At 43.8% G+C, this 15,523-nt stretch overlaps 1 protein-coding gene across 1 annotated transcript in view; it reads left to right on the forward strand.

The window, feature by feature from the left end:
* The window catches only part of LOC147707062 (uncharacterized), a 57,133-nt gene extending 41,924 nt beyond the window's left edge, over positions 1–15,209 (forward strand). Inside the window, exons 2-4 of the mRNA XM_086925620.1 lie at positions 12,104–12,205; positions 13,311–13,442; positions 14,773–15,209. Of these exons, the coding sequence (XP_086781746.1) occupies positions 12,104–12,205; positions 13,311–13,442; positions 14,773–15,209 (671 nt within the window). The remainder of the gene's footprint in view (positions 1–12,103; positions 12,206–13,310; positions 13,443–14,772) is intronic.
* Positions 15,210–15,523: the final 314 nt, after the last annotated feature.

Raw genomic sequence — 15,523 nt, forward strand, 5'->3', positions numbered from 1 at the left:
CAGAGTGAGGTATTTACTGGCCTCAGTAAATGCAGTATTTCAAGTTTTCACATGGAACATTGAGAATTATTAGCCAAATAGGAAAACATTTATGAGAACATGAAATAGCACTCCTGTGGTACCGTCTTACGTCATCTTAAATGCCTTTGAGAATTGACCCCAAACCATCTAAAATGGAAATGAAAAGGGAATATTCCGATACAATTAGAAAGGACGGTGTCCTCTTTGTACTTTGTGAAAATGTGATGTACTATTCCTTGAGACGAACTATGGATATAACAAACTGTACCACTCTGAGCCATGGTGCACACTTAAGTCTGTGCATCTGGCACAGACCAGGATAGTGAATGCCTGCACCTGCCTGCAGGTGAATGCATTGTGGGGTCCCTTAAACCATCCTTTTCCCCCATCCCTAGGGGCACTTTGGCACTGAACCTCCAAACAGTCTCTTTACCTTTGTTCTCATGTCTATAATATGGATGGAAAGGATTCTCTCATTGCATTGGCCTTGCTCTCATGAAATTGGGTGAACATTTTCTTGAGACTATGCTGGTGCACATTTTGCACCAGCACACTCTGTATTATAGAAGGGGCTGCACAAAACGGGGTGCATATTTATCTTGTGGCTCCTGTATAACTACTTTACATACTTAGAAGTGCCTTTCTGAATTGTCTCCTTGGGTTTACCGCACCCGATTCTTCATTTCAGTGATTCCACACATTTTCTTTGATAAATGTCAGTATATTTACTGGGGGAAAATTGTTGGGTGTGGTGTTTATCACTTTGAACTCCAATGCCTCTACAGACTCAAGTTTGTACAGGAATCAGAATTTACCTCTTTACTCATCATCATGACAATATTGACTTGACACCCTCCCTGGAATCCTGACTAGACCAGCGCCAGAGCGTAACCAAAAATGGCTATGATACATAAAACCTCACCTCAGAGGTGGGAGGTATGCGCCTTATATGCACATGAGGAGAGTAAATTATAACTCAAACATATGTCAATCTGTCCTCTAAATTCCCGGACTTTACTCAAAGTGTCATCCAAGAAAACTGTCCTAACACCACAACAGCCCTAGATTCTTTCAATTTAGGTCACCCTTGACCCAAGAGAAGTAAGTTCTGTATTACCAATACTGTACATTTATTTAATGCAGTCTCTTTTTAAGTACAGTTTGTACTTTGAAACCACTTCAAGATGCTCTATAATCCAGGGAGATCGAGGTACTTTTGGGGACTATACTCCAAAGCACACTGTTCAAAGTTTGTTGGAGCTCTTTTGCATCCTTTTGTTGTAGGCTGACAAGACAGATGAGGTTTCCATCCTAACTGACACCATATGACGTTGTACTTCATTCTTAAATACATGTGAGAAGACTACAGGAGGTGATCATAGGTGTATGTGTGGCTAGAGTGGTCACTGAAAGTTGCATAGCAGCCAGTATTGGAGTTTTATAGGCAATGCACTGTGCCTTGAACTTTTTAATTACTAGCACTGAAAAGACAGTACTGGCTTATCAAGTTGGGGATCTTTGGAGTGTGCCATAAAGTCAAAATGCATTGCAAGTCAGATTTAATATTTCCATGTAAAACTATACAAGTCTGAGCCACTGCTGTAGACAATTTCCTCTAGCTTTACATGACACATCCTTATTTACAATAGTGGGCACATCAAGACATTCCAAAGAGAGGTGACTTCAATATACTAGTATAAGCACACAAGACAGCTGTATAAATCATTATGCTTCCATAGAAAATGCTTAGATTCTGTCATTCATTTGGTGTCTTTTCGACCTGAGGAGTGATGCTTCCATGTCCACCATATAAGATACATTGGACATGGCTCACTCATATCCAGGACACAAAAGGCCCTCTGACTTGACATGTTGGATTTATGTCGGAATATTGTTAGCACAAATATTGTCCGACAGAAATATTGTGCCCTAAATATCATTAACAAAAATATTCTTAGAGTGGTGTAGAATAGTCAGAGTACTGCTTCTCAACACAGTCATTGCTACCACTTGACTTCAACCGCAGGAGCGAGAAATGTAAGTGAAAGAGCCTCCTCAGCTAAGCAAACTTCATATCCGGTTAAGTATTAATTTAAATGCAAAGAGTCTAAATTCCAGTGTGGGTTCCCCAAAGGTCAAATCTCTCTCTACATCAATATAACATGTACATGGATTCATGTTAGTGTGTAATGACATCTTCACTTTTCTGAATATTATGCTCATGGCTGTTAGTCTAGGGAATCACAGTCTTTACATCTGAGATTGTACACGTCACACCTGATGCAAATTCTTTTCGTTGGGCTAAGAAAACTGAGATTTCCCTTGTATGCATGGAGAAATTCACATTTTATTAAAGAAAAGGAGCATATTATTGGATGTATTTTTTCTCAATTATCAGACTCCTTGAGGAAGACATCATGAATGGCCACTAGTGATGTAATCTCTTCAAACAGCTTTTAGTTCCTTTGATGCAGCATTTACTTTAACGAAGAGAATGATTGATTCACTGAGAAGGAGAGCAATCTGGAAAGCTAAAGGAATCCTGAAAACGAATCCAACATGGAAAACAGTTGACCCAAGCACACTTCACTGACAGCCAGAAAGTCCCATAAGCAGACAAAAAGTGTGTCTCATCTTATTGCAAAAAAGCCTTTCCTCAATGGTGGTGGAAAACAATCAAATTGATTTTAAAAATACAGACAGTAAAACAAGTGAGATAATCAGCACAAGCAAACCAAATTCCAATCTAGCACCGAATGAACTGTGTGTTGACCAGCAGTGGCCCATGCAGGTAAGAGAGGTGGGGCAATGGGGTGGGGATTCGACAGATGACACAGAGGGAAAATTAAATAAATAATACATTTTTCCTTGTCATCATCTGTTGTGTCCCCATCTGCCTCACCACTTTTACATGCACAGGCCGCAACTGGTGTTGGCAAAAGAGAAGACAGCACAAAGAATACCAACTTCATATCAAGTAGTAAGAGCAAAGAACTGTATTGACAGCTTTGAGTGCAGAAAGAAAATATACCGCCTGGCCAACTTGTTTCTGAAGTTGTCTTATTCTCTGTGACTTTGGATAAGTAAAAGAATGGGATGCCACCAACCGAGAACAAGTACCATCCACCAGCAAGGCTTTGAAGGTACAGGCATTTCAGCAGTTAACGATCTTCAGGATATCGGTGAACCCCCAGCCCCCAACCAAGCCTTTAAAAGCCAATGCTCCATGGGCAGAGTGAGGGCTAATCTTAATACACCAATGAATGCCTCTGCCATGATCTCCAAAAATCCACGAGGTTCTGGATGGTAAAAGATCTGATTGGTCCTGTTTGCTGTAAGAGATTAGAAGTTGAGATTTTGCTAGAGACTGCAAAATAGCCATCTACTTTACATACAGTGCTTTAAATGGGCCGGTACTCACCGGTACTGAGTACCGGCACTTCCGAAATTTCTGGCCCTCGGTACCGGCACTTTTTTTTCGGTCAGGGAGGGTACCGGTACCCTGATTGAGAGCAGAGCAGGCTCAGGTTACTTATCTCCTCCAGCTCGAGGCAGACGCCGCTCTGCTTCCGACTGAGCTGGCGATTACAGCAGCTCTCACTTGAATGGCCCCTGACTGCAGGGGTCTGAGAGGGCTCGCTTGCTTCATGCTGTGATAGCCCAACGGCTATTATTCTTAAAGTGTTAAGGCGGGGGGGGGGAGCACCCTTCCTTTATCAAGTGGGTGAAGGGGGCTGGGGCTTCTAGTCTGTAAACTTGTCCCATTTAGGGAAATGCACTGGCCGTAGTTTTACTCGTGATTTTGCATTGCTTTGTAATATAAATTTGCTCATAGCTTTATTTTAAAACGTTAGGTTTGTTGCTTGCTTAGTATTTTTGCTGAGTGTATGTGCCTGCTTCACAATATATAGTATGGTGCCAAGCAACAACAAATAACATATGGCATTAAGAAGCGGCAAATATGACAAAACAAGGAAATGTTAACATGTCATCCTGTTTGGCTTTCAATTTGTGTAATGTGTTAAGTTGATTTGTTTACATAAACGCATTTCTCATGCGTTTTGATATGTGCTGCAACTGGTACAGAAGTCATTATGTATCATCATATCTTTCCCTTAGCCTCACCCCTAGCCCCGCCCATTTGACACACCTCTAACTTATTTAAATGAGTACCTGCACTTATTTTTTTCCATTTAAAGCACTGCTTACATACTTCTTGAAGCAGCACACAGCACATATTATTTGATCATTTGGAAGGCACTTCAATAAGACTTAATAGCAACCCGTCCTTTATTCTGTCAGAGATGTAAAATGATTCCTTTTTGGGAGTGGCTTTATTTCTAATGGAAAGGCATGGATATTTGTGACCAATTAATCACATTCAGTTTCTATTACAATGCCATTTGGGCAAAGAGCTCCCTGAGGACAAGGCCAGCACCTGCAAACCATTGGATGAAAAATGAAATAGGTGTCTTGATGTCACAAGTGTTGCAGTGGAAGCTCCTTTGATCTTTCTTTCTGGGCCATACAGTTGCTACACTAACTTTGTGACTTCATTCAGACTCTATACTTCACCCATGGAGGCTTTGGTACGCTGATGGGCTGTTCTTTGTCATAGTTAGAGGTGAAAAATCAGTGTGTCTATCTGTTGCCCATTCAATGACAACCAATATTTGGTAGCCAAATCAAAATTGGAGCTGGGGTTCAGGTACACCACTCTCAGAAACATGCTATTGCAATTGGAAGACCCAACCTTCAATCTAACCAGAAGTATACAAACTAGGAGTTCTGCTTTGGCTACACATAATCAGAGCAAAAGAACCTGATGTTCTGAAAATAATCCATGACTCTCCCTATCATGAATTTGAAATCCACATCACATAGGCACAGTTTTTATAAAAAGAACATTAACCCTTTTGCTATTAGGACACCCAGTGCCATGGCCTTTTTGGCTATTTGTGGTAGTTTTCTCTTAGGCCCGATAACATTTTTCCACATAAGGTATCCATGCCCAATTTGTGTCCTTTTCTTCCAACAACCTGAGGATTCGAAATGTACCCAGGGTTTGTGGATTCCCTTGGCGGAAACCAAGCAATTACGCAAATATAACTACATTTGTTTTTTGGGGGGAAAAATGGGAAAACCGTGCAGAAGAAAGCATTTCTTTTCCCCCCAAAATAGTAAAATGGTATCAACAAAGGGTTTGTGGAGATACAATCACCATCTTTCCAGCTTTCTGTCAGAAAACAAAACTCTTCTATACAGTTTTTGCATTTTATTAGGACGCAGACTATTTTCTGTGCTTTCAACCTCCTTCCAGTTATTGTTACAAATTGTTGTGAAAACAATAATGGATCCCAGGAAGCTATACATGTCTGAAAAGTAGAACATTTTCAGAATTAAGCAAGGGGTCATTTGTTTGGATCCTTCAAGGTTTTGTTTTAGAAAGTAACAGTTGAATTAAGAAATATTGAAATTGAGTAAAAAAAAAAACTTTTGGTTGCAGGTATATATAGGGCTTGTAGGTTCACTAAGAACCCAAGGTACCCAGAGCCAATAACTGAGCTGCACATTGCACAGGTTATTCATTAGGTTTATTTATTTATTTTCTTTGAAAGGTTTTATATAACGCTGGCTACATCTGGTTGTATCAGAGCACTTTACATGTGCGAAAAACAAGATTACAGGAGTCGCTCAAAAAGCACAGTATGAAACAATAAATAAAAAGAAACTTTCTGTTGAGGTCTAATAAACAGAGACATAGCAAGAGCAGATACATTTACATACATTTTTACATAGGATGGGGGAGATAGAAGGGGGAGGGGAGAGTTGAGAGGAGGGAGTGAAGTAGAGGAAGACAGGGACGTGAGAGGTCAAAGGTATAATTTAAGGACCCCTGTATTTCTAGAGGAGGTGCAGTTTATGGTTTTGTTTTATGGCAATGTAGGAGGGGTTGCAGCAAAATTCCTTAGGGAAGGGATTACAGATGATCAGCACATTTCCAGAGAAGGAGCGTGATTGTGTGGTTTTCTTTTTGAATAAGGGAGGAATGAGGAGGAAGGTGTTTGTGCTCCTCATCGTTCTTGAGCTGCCCACTTTTTAAGTTTGTTTGTGAGGTACAGCGGGGCATTCCGGTGTAGAGCTTTATGTGTGATGCATGCTGTCTTGTAGGCGGATCTACTATCAACGAGCAGCCAGTTGAGAGCCTTCAGGGTAGGGGAGATATGATCAAAGCGTTTGTAGCCAGTGATGAGCCTGGCTGCTAGGTAGAGTACAGATCTTAGTGGGGCTAGGTGTACTTTGGGGGTTCCTGTGAGGATAGCATTCCCATAGTCGATTTTTGAGAGTACCAGGGATTGGACAACACATTTGAAGTCTTACGGTGGGATGAAGGGTTTGATTTTCTTCAGGTGACGGAGAGTGAAGAGAGCTCCTTTAGCAGAGTTTTTATGCAGTCGTTGAGGGTTAGATTTTTGTCAACTGGAAAACCAAGAGATTTCACAGAGTTGGACAAAGAGAGCGAGCAGGTGAGTGCATTGAGGTCAGAGATCCGGTTTTGGATGGGGAGTCTGTTGTTTTTAGGGGCGAAGAGGATGACTTTAGTTTTCTAGGGATTGAGTTTGAGTTAGTTGGAGTGGAACCAGTGTTGGATTTTGTTTAAGGTATGGTTAAGATGAAGTACATCAGTATGGGACGTAATCTCACAGTGCAGTTGTGTGTCGTCGGCATAGAGGTGGTAGTTGATTCCTGCTTGTTTCAGGATGAGGGTAACAGGTTCCATAAAGAGGTTAAAAAGTGAAGGGGAGAGAATAGAACCTTGGGGGACACCTAGGGAAACCAGAGAGGGGTTGGATAGAAAGTCGTTCATTTTAACTTGTTGTGTTCTGTGTTGGAGAAATGAGGTGAACCATTTAAGGACATGACCATTAAAGCCAAAGTGGGACTTGAGTGAGTTGAGAAGGGAGTTGTGGTTGACTGTATCAAAGGCAGCCGAGAGGTCGAGGAGAATGAATAGGCAGGATTCACCATTGTCAAGGGAGAGTGAAAGGCCATCGATTATATTTAGCATGGCGGTTTCCATGCTGCAGCCTTTTCTGAAGACGGATTGCATGGGGTCAAGAAGGTTGAAGTTGTTAATGTGTTTATCTAATTGAAGTAGAGCACATTTTACCAAGGCTTTGAAAAGAAAATGTGGGTTATAGATAGGGCGGAGGTTTCTCAGGTCAATAGGGTCTGAGGTGGGATTTTTAGGGATAGGCGTGATTTGACCAAGTTGAAGAGAGTCCAGGACACAACCTGTGGAGAAGGAGGTGTTGATGATGTTGGTCCAGTAAGGCGCAATGATGTGGTTGAGATTCTGGATAAGACTGGAGAGGATAGGGTCTTTGATATGTGAGGACGGTTTAAGTTTGGTTATGATGTTAGAGACTTCGAGTTCAGTCACGGGTGGAAATTATACCAATATGCATAGTTTTTTAGTTGCTGAGGGGGAAGGCTGGGATCTGGAGGGGGTGTATTGAGAGGGGGAGCGGAAGGGTAAGGAGACAGAGTCAATACGGGAGGATTGATAAGTGTATTGTCAGTGATGAGAGGGGAATTGGGTGTGATCTCAGTTAGATAGAAGGAGTGCTCGATTTTTGCAATTTTATCAGTGAAGAAGTTGGCAATTTCTTCACATTTATTTGTTGAGGTAGTAAGTTTAGGGGGGCTGTGGATGTTTGGTTGCGAACAATTTTAAATTGTCTCCAAGATCTTTCAGTCAGTCTAAGTGAACACCTTTCGTCATTGAGATCAGAGTTAAACCAAGTTTTAGATGGAATTGCTATTTGTTTTTTAGTTTGGGAGGGGCTAGGAAGTCTATGACCTCACTGGTGGACTTGTTGAAGAGTTCAGTGAGCTCATTTGCATCTTGGGAGAGAGGGGTGAGAAGAAGTTGAGCTTGCAGTTAAGACTCCAGTTCACCAGGAAGGATTTGGTTGATGTTTATGGTCCATTTCAAGGGTGGGTGATTTTTAATAGGAGGGGGAGGGGAGCGGATTCGATCTTGAACAGGATGAGGAGATGGTCAGACCAGTCAACGGGAAAGATGCTGGAGATGGTAGCAGGTTATTATTGGATATGATGGCATCGAAAGTAGCACCTTTGGTGTGGGTGGGAGAGTGACAAAGTTGATCAAGGCCATTGATATCCAGAAGATGGAAGAGATGGGTGACTGTGGGGTCCGCTGTATTGTTCCAGTGGATGTTAAAGTCTCCAAGGAAGATGTTTTTCGAGTTGAAGAGAGAGGATTGTAAAAAAAGGTTGAATAGTTCCTCAGCTAAGGGAAGTGGATCACCCGGAGGGTGGTAGATGTTATGTAGGCGAATTGGGGGGGGGGACCCTGAATAATAAGTTTGGCACCAAGGTATTCGAAGGTTAAGTGTTCAGCATTTTTAACAACAATAGCCAGTTCTGTCTGTTCTGTCTTTCCTAATGATGGAGCAGCCCGGGGGGGATGGGGGGGGGTGAGTAGGTCTAGGATGACCGTTTTAGTGGTCATTTAGCCAGGTGTCTGTAAGGAAGGCGATGTCGATGGATTCACTAAGGAGGTTTTCGGATATTTCAGTTGCGTGTCGTACAGCCGAGCGGCAGTTAACAAGCATGCAGGATAGCGGCTTAGGGTTGGCTTTGGCTGTAGTGCACAAGTGTATGGTGGTAAGTTGGGTAGGAGGTCTGGGCGAGATCGGAGAGGATAGAGTTCTGCTAATTCCCAAGATCACAGGGATACTGGAGAAATGGGGGGTGCATTCAGGGATCAGGGGTTTGGGAATGTAAGAGTTGCATAGGTCCATAGAAGCAGAGGGAGAGACACTGTACCTAGTACGATGCGGCCTAGAAGATCTGTTGTAGAGGGGAATAGTTTTCCAGCGGTTATATTTGGAGGGGTGAGTGAGGCGAGCGCAGGGGGGCCATCCAGATTGCGGAGGACCTTGTTGTTCAGAACCCTTAAGTCTTCTCTGAGTCTCATAAGTTCCGTCTGAACGGTTGAGAGGTTCAATATGATGTTAGAGAATGTCAGAGCAATAAGGTTGGGTGTTAGCTCAGGCAGCGAGGAGGAGTGGAGCATGGGGGTTCGGTGTTGGCTGGAGACAAAAACCTGATGGATACCGGGGGGAGCTGCAGTTTGGGGTGGTCAGAGGGGAGCTAGTGAGGTGGGACGTTCAAGTTCAAGTTCAGTAATTTGTATAGCGCACTACTCACTAAGCATGGGCGAATTTTGCGAATCTCGCGTTCGCGAATTTGCGGATTTGCGAACTCGCAATCCGCAAAATCCGCAAATTCTTGCGAATTTGCGGATTTTTTTTTTTTTGTGTTCGCAAGGATTTCTGCCAGTTCGCGAGGGTTTCGTACCAGTTCGCAATTGCGAACTTACATTTCGTCGCGCAACGGTCGCGAATTATGTTGTTTCTACGTCTGGTTCATCATCACAGGTTCCCAGCACCCTCTGTTTCACCACTGCAACCCTCTGTTACATCAATGCCACCCTCTGGTTCATCATTACTGTAGAATATGGGGGGGAAAAGCAAGCACACCAGCCCTGCTTCAACTGAGATGAATTCATTTGGGGTTAGTTTATTAATGTGTCACTGTCTGGCACCTGCTTCCTTATCTGTAATTTTGCTTTCTGTTGCAGTGCATTTTTTTTCCCCAGGACCTTCTTTGTGGCCTACTTGTAGCTATTGTATGAGCCTGCTGTGAGGGTCAGAGCAGGGTCATACAATTGTTGCAACTAGCAACTGAATTCTGGAGGGGCCCCAGTCAGGAAGCACTACCGGGAATTGTTACTAATGATGAGTTTGAACTCTTGCCCCTGCCGAGTGCTTTCACTTTTGAAAAACTCGTTTTTCTGCAATTTCGCGGGGTTCGCGGGGTGCGAACACTCGCAAGATCGGATTCGGAAGCCGCAAATTCGTGCGAATATGCTATTTGTTTTTTTTGCGGCGTGTTAGTTGGCAAGGTTTTGTGCGTTTTTGCGAGCCGCTCGTAGCGCAAGACGCGAAGTTACCCTCGCGGTCGTTCAAGGGCGCAGCCATCTTGTTTGCCTGACGTATTTCCGTTTCCGGGCGCGAAGTGTAATCTCGCAAAGTTTGCGGCTTGCCAGTACAGTCTCGCGCGTGTTCGCAAGGAAAATCTCGCGCGAACTTACCCGCGCGGTCGTGAACGGGCGCGGCCATCTTGTTTCTCATTCATTGCTATGGTTCTGGGCATGGTCTTTGTATCCTCTGTCAATCTCTGCCATCCTTTGCTTGTTTGAAGTTTTTTTTTATCTATTTTACTTATTATCTATCCCTCTATTTTTCTAGCCCTATATTTTTGTGTTTACTGCTACTTTTGGTTAATTTTAAACTACTTTTGTAAACTCTTTTCTTTTCTTCTCTCCCCTATTCTATTTTCTTTATTCCTTTCCGCCCAGACCATGGTGAAGGGAGCCGGGAAGCATCCCGAGAAGGGGAAGGGTCCCGCACCCCGTGTCCGGCTCCCGTGCGGGCGTTTGAGGGGGGAGCTAGTGATGCCACGGGAGATCTTTACCCCGGAGGAGGTGGCCCAACTCATTTTTTATGTTCAGCGCCGCCTCCCCAGGACCATCATGGGAGGCGGCAAGATCAGTGCCGGGTACGGGGCCCGGGAGCGCCGGAAGCGGTGGGAGAAGGTGTGCCAGGCCATTTACCACCACTCTCGGGTCTGGCGCACCTACAACCAGGCCACCCACCGCTGGACGGATGTCCTGACCCGTGAGCGAGATCTGCTCGACCTCCTTGGCCTTGAGATCCCCGGGCTTGGTGAGTAGTAGTAGCTATGTCTTTACTACTATGTTTTCTCCTGCTGTGTTATTATATTGCAAATTTTTGTTTTTTACCAAGAGCAATAATGCTGCTCATTACATTGTAGGTACATTTTATTTCAAAATCTTCTGTGCATTTCAGGTACACTGCTCTCCTTCTCAGTAGTGTTGCTACTATGCTTATTTGTTTTAGATTTTGTGTTCATTTCATTGGCCTGTGAAATTATGTATGAGTGTAGTTGAAAGAACTGCGCAATGCTACACACTAAGGTTCAGATTTTTAATTACCGGCGCATCCCTGCAAAGTTGCAGGGATGCGCCAGTAATTGTGCGTCACGCCACCATCACCCATGGTGCGCCGTATTTACAATGCGGCGCGCCATGGGCCCAAAACGTCACCAAAGCGTTACGCATCTGTGCCGTAAAGGTGGCGCATTGCTGGAGTTGCGTCGCAACGATGGTGCAGCTCCATCAATTCTCTGGGGTGCCCTATCTCCCCAATGCTGCGTCAAGCCGTACGTCTGCTTCAAGCAGGCGCAGGGTTTGAGTCACGCATCATTGTCCTCAAAGTGACTGATTGAAATCTTGTAGATTTCCCTCAGCCACTTTTAGGATGCGTTCCTGCGCAGGAACGCCCTCCCTTGCGCCGGAACACCCCTATTGGCGCAGGGCTTTACAACGTGATGCATCTCCCAGATGCGTCACGTTGTTAATATACGCCGCACCATTGCGCCTCTTTTGTGCTGTCGCTGCGTCACAAAAGTCACGCAACAATGGAGCAAAAGAGCCGCAAGGGCCTTATAAATCAGCCCCTACAGACTCAAGTCCAGTCCTTCCTTTGTACACATGGCGATAAGAAGAAATAGTGGTGGTGGATTAATAGTTTGAGTATTTTAATGACTGGTGAATGTAGTAGGAAACTTTAGTGTTGTCGCTGATCTTCAATCACGATGGACTTTGGCTGTCACTTTGCGTGCTGCGGACTGCTGCCTGCCAATCCTAGGCAAACCTTTTTAGTACTTTGTTTAGTGAGTTACATAGGGTAGTTTCCAATTCGACGGTCCGCAAATCAAGCAATACTAAAGTAATGACGTAGTCGACCACATGAGATTGGTCAATAATATATCCCGTGGAGTCGTTCCCTATTTGCTATTTCGCAAAAATATTTTGTTACTTTGTTAGTTCTTTTTTAAATGTTTGATTTGGTTGAGAAATATCATCCATGTTTTCTGTTTTTCTTTCTTTCATGTTGTACATCAGCTTCCCCCAGGGGCAAGAGGAGGACACAGGAGGAGGAGGAGGAGGGTGCTGTTGTCGATGCAGGCCAGGACCGGGCAGTCGAGGGCTCCTTTGCTGGCCCCAGTAAGTTTTAATTTTAATATAGAGTACTTATTTTTTCCTAGCGTTCCTCATTCGATTTTTTCTAAATCGTCTTTGATCTTCTTGTAGACAGGATCTAAATTCTTATCCTGCCTCGACTATGACTCCATGTGGTATTACTAGATTATTCTTATTAGTCTGTCTGTGTAGCTAACTAAGATTGCACATTTGGCATTTCCATTGGACTCCCATTCTAGTCAGCAATAGCTCTATGCACTGAGTGTAGTCCTCTGGGATTGTCCATAATGTCTTTTCAAGTATTCTAAATGTTTATGCTTTGACCATTGCCAACAATAAAAAGGTGAATGACCACCACCAAGAAATAATAAGATACTACTTTACTTTTGGTTTGGATAGGAGGACAATCCATTCGACTACTGTTGCAGGGACAAATCTGCACAAACAGAACTATGGACACTAAATAATGCATCGCTTAGCTTATCAATTATAATAGGTGCTGTAACTGTTAGACTTTCCACATACCTCAGTGATAACAGACTTTGTAGTTGAACCCCCAATCTCCTTACTGACTAGATAGTGTGGCAGAGTCATTTAGCTCCCAAAGTCACCGATGGCAGAGGCACGGACTCATGCTTGCAAAAATTCGAAAACCTTTAGCTCATCCACTCTAGTCTGGAGGACCAAAAACCACAGAGTCTATTTAAGTTTAAAAGCTTTATTAAAAGTAAACACATTTATTAAATTCAAGTTTGTCATAAAAGTGAACGTGTAACTGAAAATGGAAAAGTGCTTAGTGCTGACGATTAATTGGACACATTTCTTGTGGTCGAGCCGAGCTCTCACCTGGTTTGAACTTGATCCTGCTCGTGTTCTTAGAAGTCAAGGTTCTGTCTGTTAGGAGAAAAAGTGGTGCGTGTTAAAAAGTAAAAAGCAAACATTCATCAGTTGTGCCAAAAAGTGCAGCAAGACAACAGCCTTCCCTGGAAAAAGGGACATTTTTACTCTAGAGTACACAGTCAAAAATTATTAAATTGTACACTTTTTTTCACATTTCTTTCTTCCTCCTAGACCAAATATTATATAGTAGTGAGTGGTGTATTCTAACATTATTAAATGTACTTTGTAGGTGGAACATCTGGAGACGGGGCCAGCGCGGAGGTGGTGGCATTGGACGAGGAGGACAACTCTGGGGAGGAGGCGGTGCAAGTGCCGGAAAAGGACATGCCTGTGAGGGTTCAAACGGTGGTGGCGGGCAGAGGTAAGCTATACATTCCTTAGTCATTGAGATTGAAGACTGCAGAGTGTGCTTTCTGCACGGGTGTATTATAAAAAAAGCAGGTAGTAGCCTCCTCTAAATGTACTTCGACTTAGCTGTGAAGTTTTTGGCGAGAAGAATCCCAATCAGATCTGAGGTGAACTTGATGGATGGGATGAACGAAAAGCGAAAGAAGGGTGTAAGTAAGTGTGGAAGCACGAGAAATGTAATGATGACTGGCAAAGAAGAATGATATGTGTTTGCTTGGTCCCCGAGGTGGCTGGGAAGGTAAGAAAATGGTATGGTGCATGGCTGGGTGAATGATGAAGCAAGGATGGGTGGAAGGAGAACAGCCTGGGTGGGTGAGACAGAAACTGTATGTGTGCAATATACTTTGAATGGATGGATGCCTGGATCATTCATGGTACTATCTGACTCTTAGATAGCATATGTGAATCTAGAGAGAGTAGACGGTCACTGGATGAACTAAGTGTTACTTTGAAGAGCATGTAACACCGCACCCGCACGTCCGTTCCAGTGTAGGAAAGGCAAGGAAAAGAAGTTGTAACGTTGTCCAAAGACTACCATGAATAGTAGCAGTAGTTTGTATTGCAACTGCAAGCACAGCATATATCCAGTTATTACGGTGGACACTCCCTACCTCCCTTAATAACTTTAGTTTAGTAGTAGTACGTCATTCATGTGTGGGGGTATCACTGTTCACTCAATAATAAGCAAAGCACCTAAAGTCATCCCATATGTCATCAAATACATCCCATGTGAAGTGATAGATAATCAGATAATTTAGCTTCTTCATTTTCCTTTTCTAATACTCATTTGCACTGTAGGGTGAAAGCTAAATTAATTAAGCAGTAGCCCTTTTAACAGAGTATTCTCAGTGCCACCCGTAATAGAAAAGTAAGAGCTTCACCACCTGCATGTACTGGACCGGTACAGTAACGCAAGTCTGTCTCACTCACCATGGTGTGCGTCTGTTTTTCTCGGGTGCAAGTTCACTGCGCTGGCATTATGCCGGCTTGCATAAGATAACGTACCAATTTTCCTAAACAAGAGAGAAGAAGAAGAATAAGAGTGGTGTACTGTCATAGTCGACTGTAATAGAAGTCCATAGTGCTCGTAGAATTTGTTCCTTAAACTCCCACTAATGTTAGAGCAAGGATGAAGAAGTCGGAGGTTACATAGATACTGTCCTCAATAGTTATGCACTGTGCTTTCAATTTGCTACTTGTACTGTGACAACTTTCTGCTCAATCATTTTGTGTTAATCTTAAGGAGCATTGGTTACAGACTATGTCTTTCTTTTTTCATGTAGTTGCTCCTTCCAAATCCAAGACACCATCAAGGAGGAAGGAGCTGGCTCGAATGGCCCGGCAACGGAGGCTGGATGCCACTGTTGCTGAATATCGGCGGCTGGTGGCCCTGGAGGAGGAGGAGACACAGTCTGGAACAACAACAACGTCCACTGGGACAGCTGCATCCTCCTCCGTGCGGGCTGCCAGCCAGCGCAGTGCTCCAGCGGTACGGAGCCGGGCTACCAAAGCCAAACACCACCGCCCAGCAGCAAAGAAAGCAGCTGCCCCTCACAGGATTTGCAAGGCACACCGGCGCCGCTTATCCCTCAGACTGTCCTACCTGGAGCAGGAGGTCCATAATTATAAGAACGTGGTGGAGGGCCTCCGCTTCGAACTTGCCACCCTCCGCAAGGAGCATGATGCCCTGGCTGCTAATTCCAACAGCACCCTGCCATAGTGTCCCTTGCCCCTTTTTTAGAGACTTTTGGGGGGTGGGAATTGGGAGTTGTGATTTTTGGGGACTTTTGAAGGACAATCGTTGGGGTTAGGGAGGGTCTTGCGGGAGATTCTTTTGTTAGGGCTATAAAGATATACTTTTTGAAACTTTATCTGACCATACCTGTTTTTTACTGCTTTTGAGTCTGGTGGGTGGGGGTTTAACATAACAGTAAGTTTGTTTTCCTGAATAGTCCTAGGACTTTAGTAGTACTACCGTCAATCAAATCTCTCGTCTCTCCTAATACTCCATTATACTACCTCCAACCAAACGCC

Source organism: Lissotriton vulgaris, chromosome 6 (genome assembly GCF_964263255.1).
Source record: "Lissotriton vulgaris chromosome 6, aLisVul1.2, whole genome shotgun sequence".
NCBI classification, from domain to species: Eukaryota; Metazoa; Chordata; class Amphibia; order Caudata; family Salamandridae; genus Lissotriton; species Lissotriton vulgaris.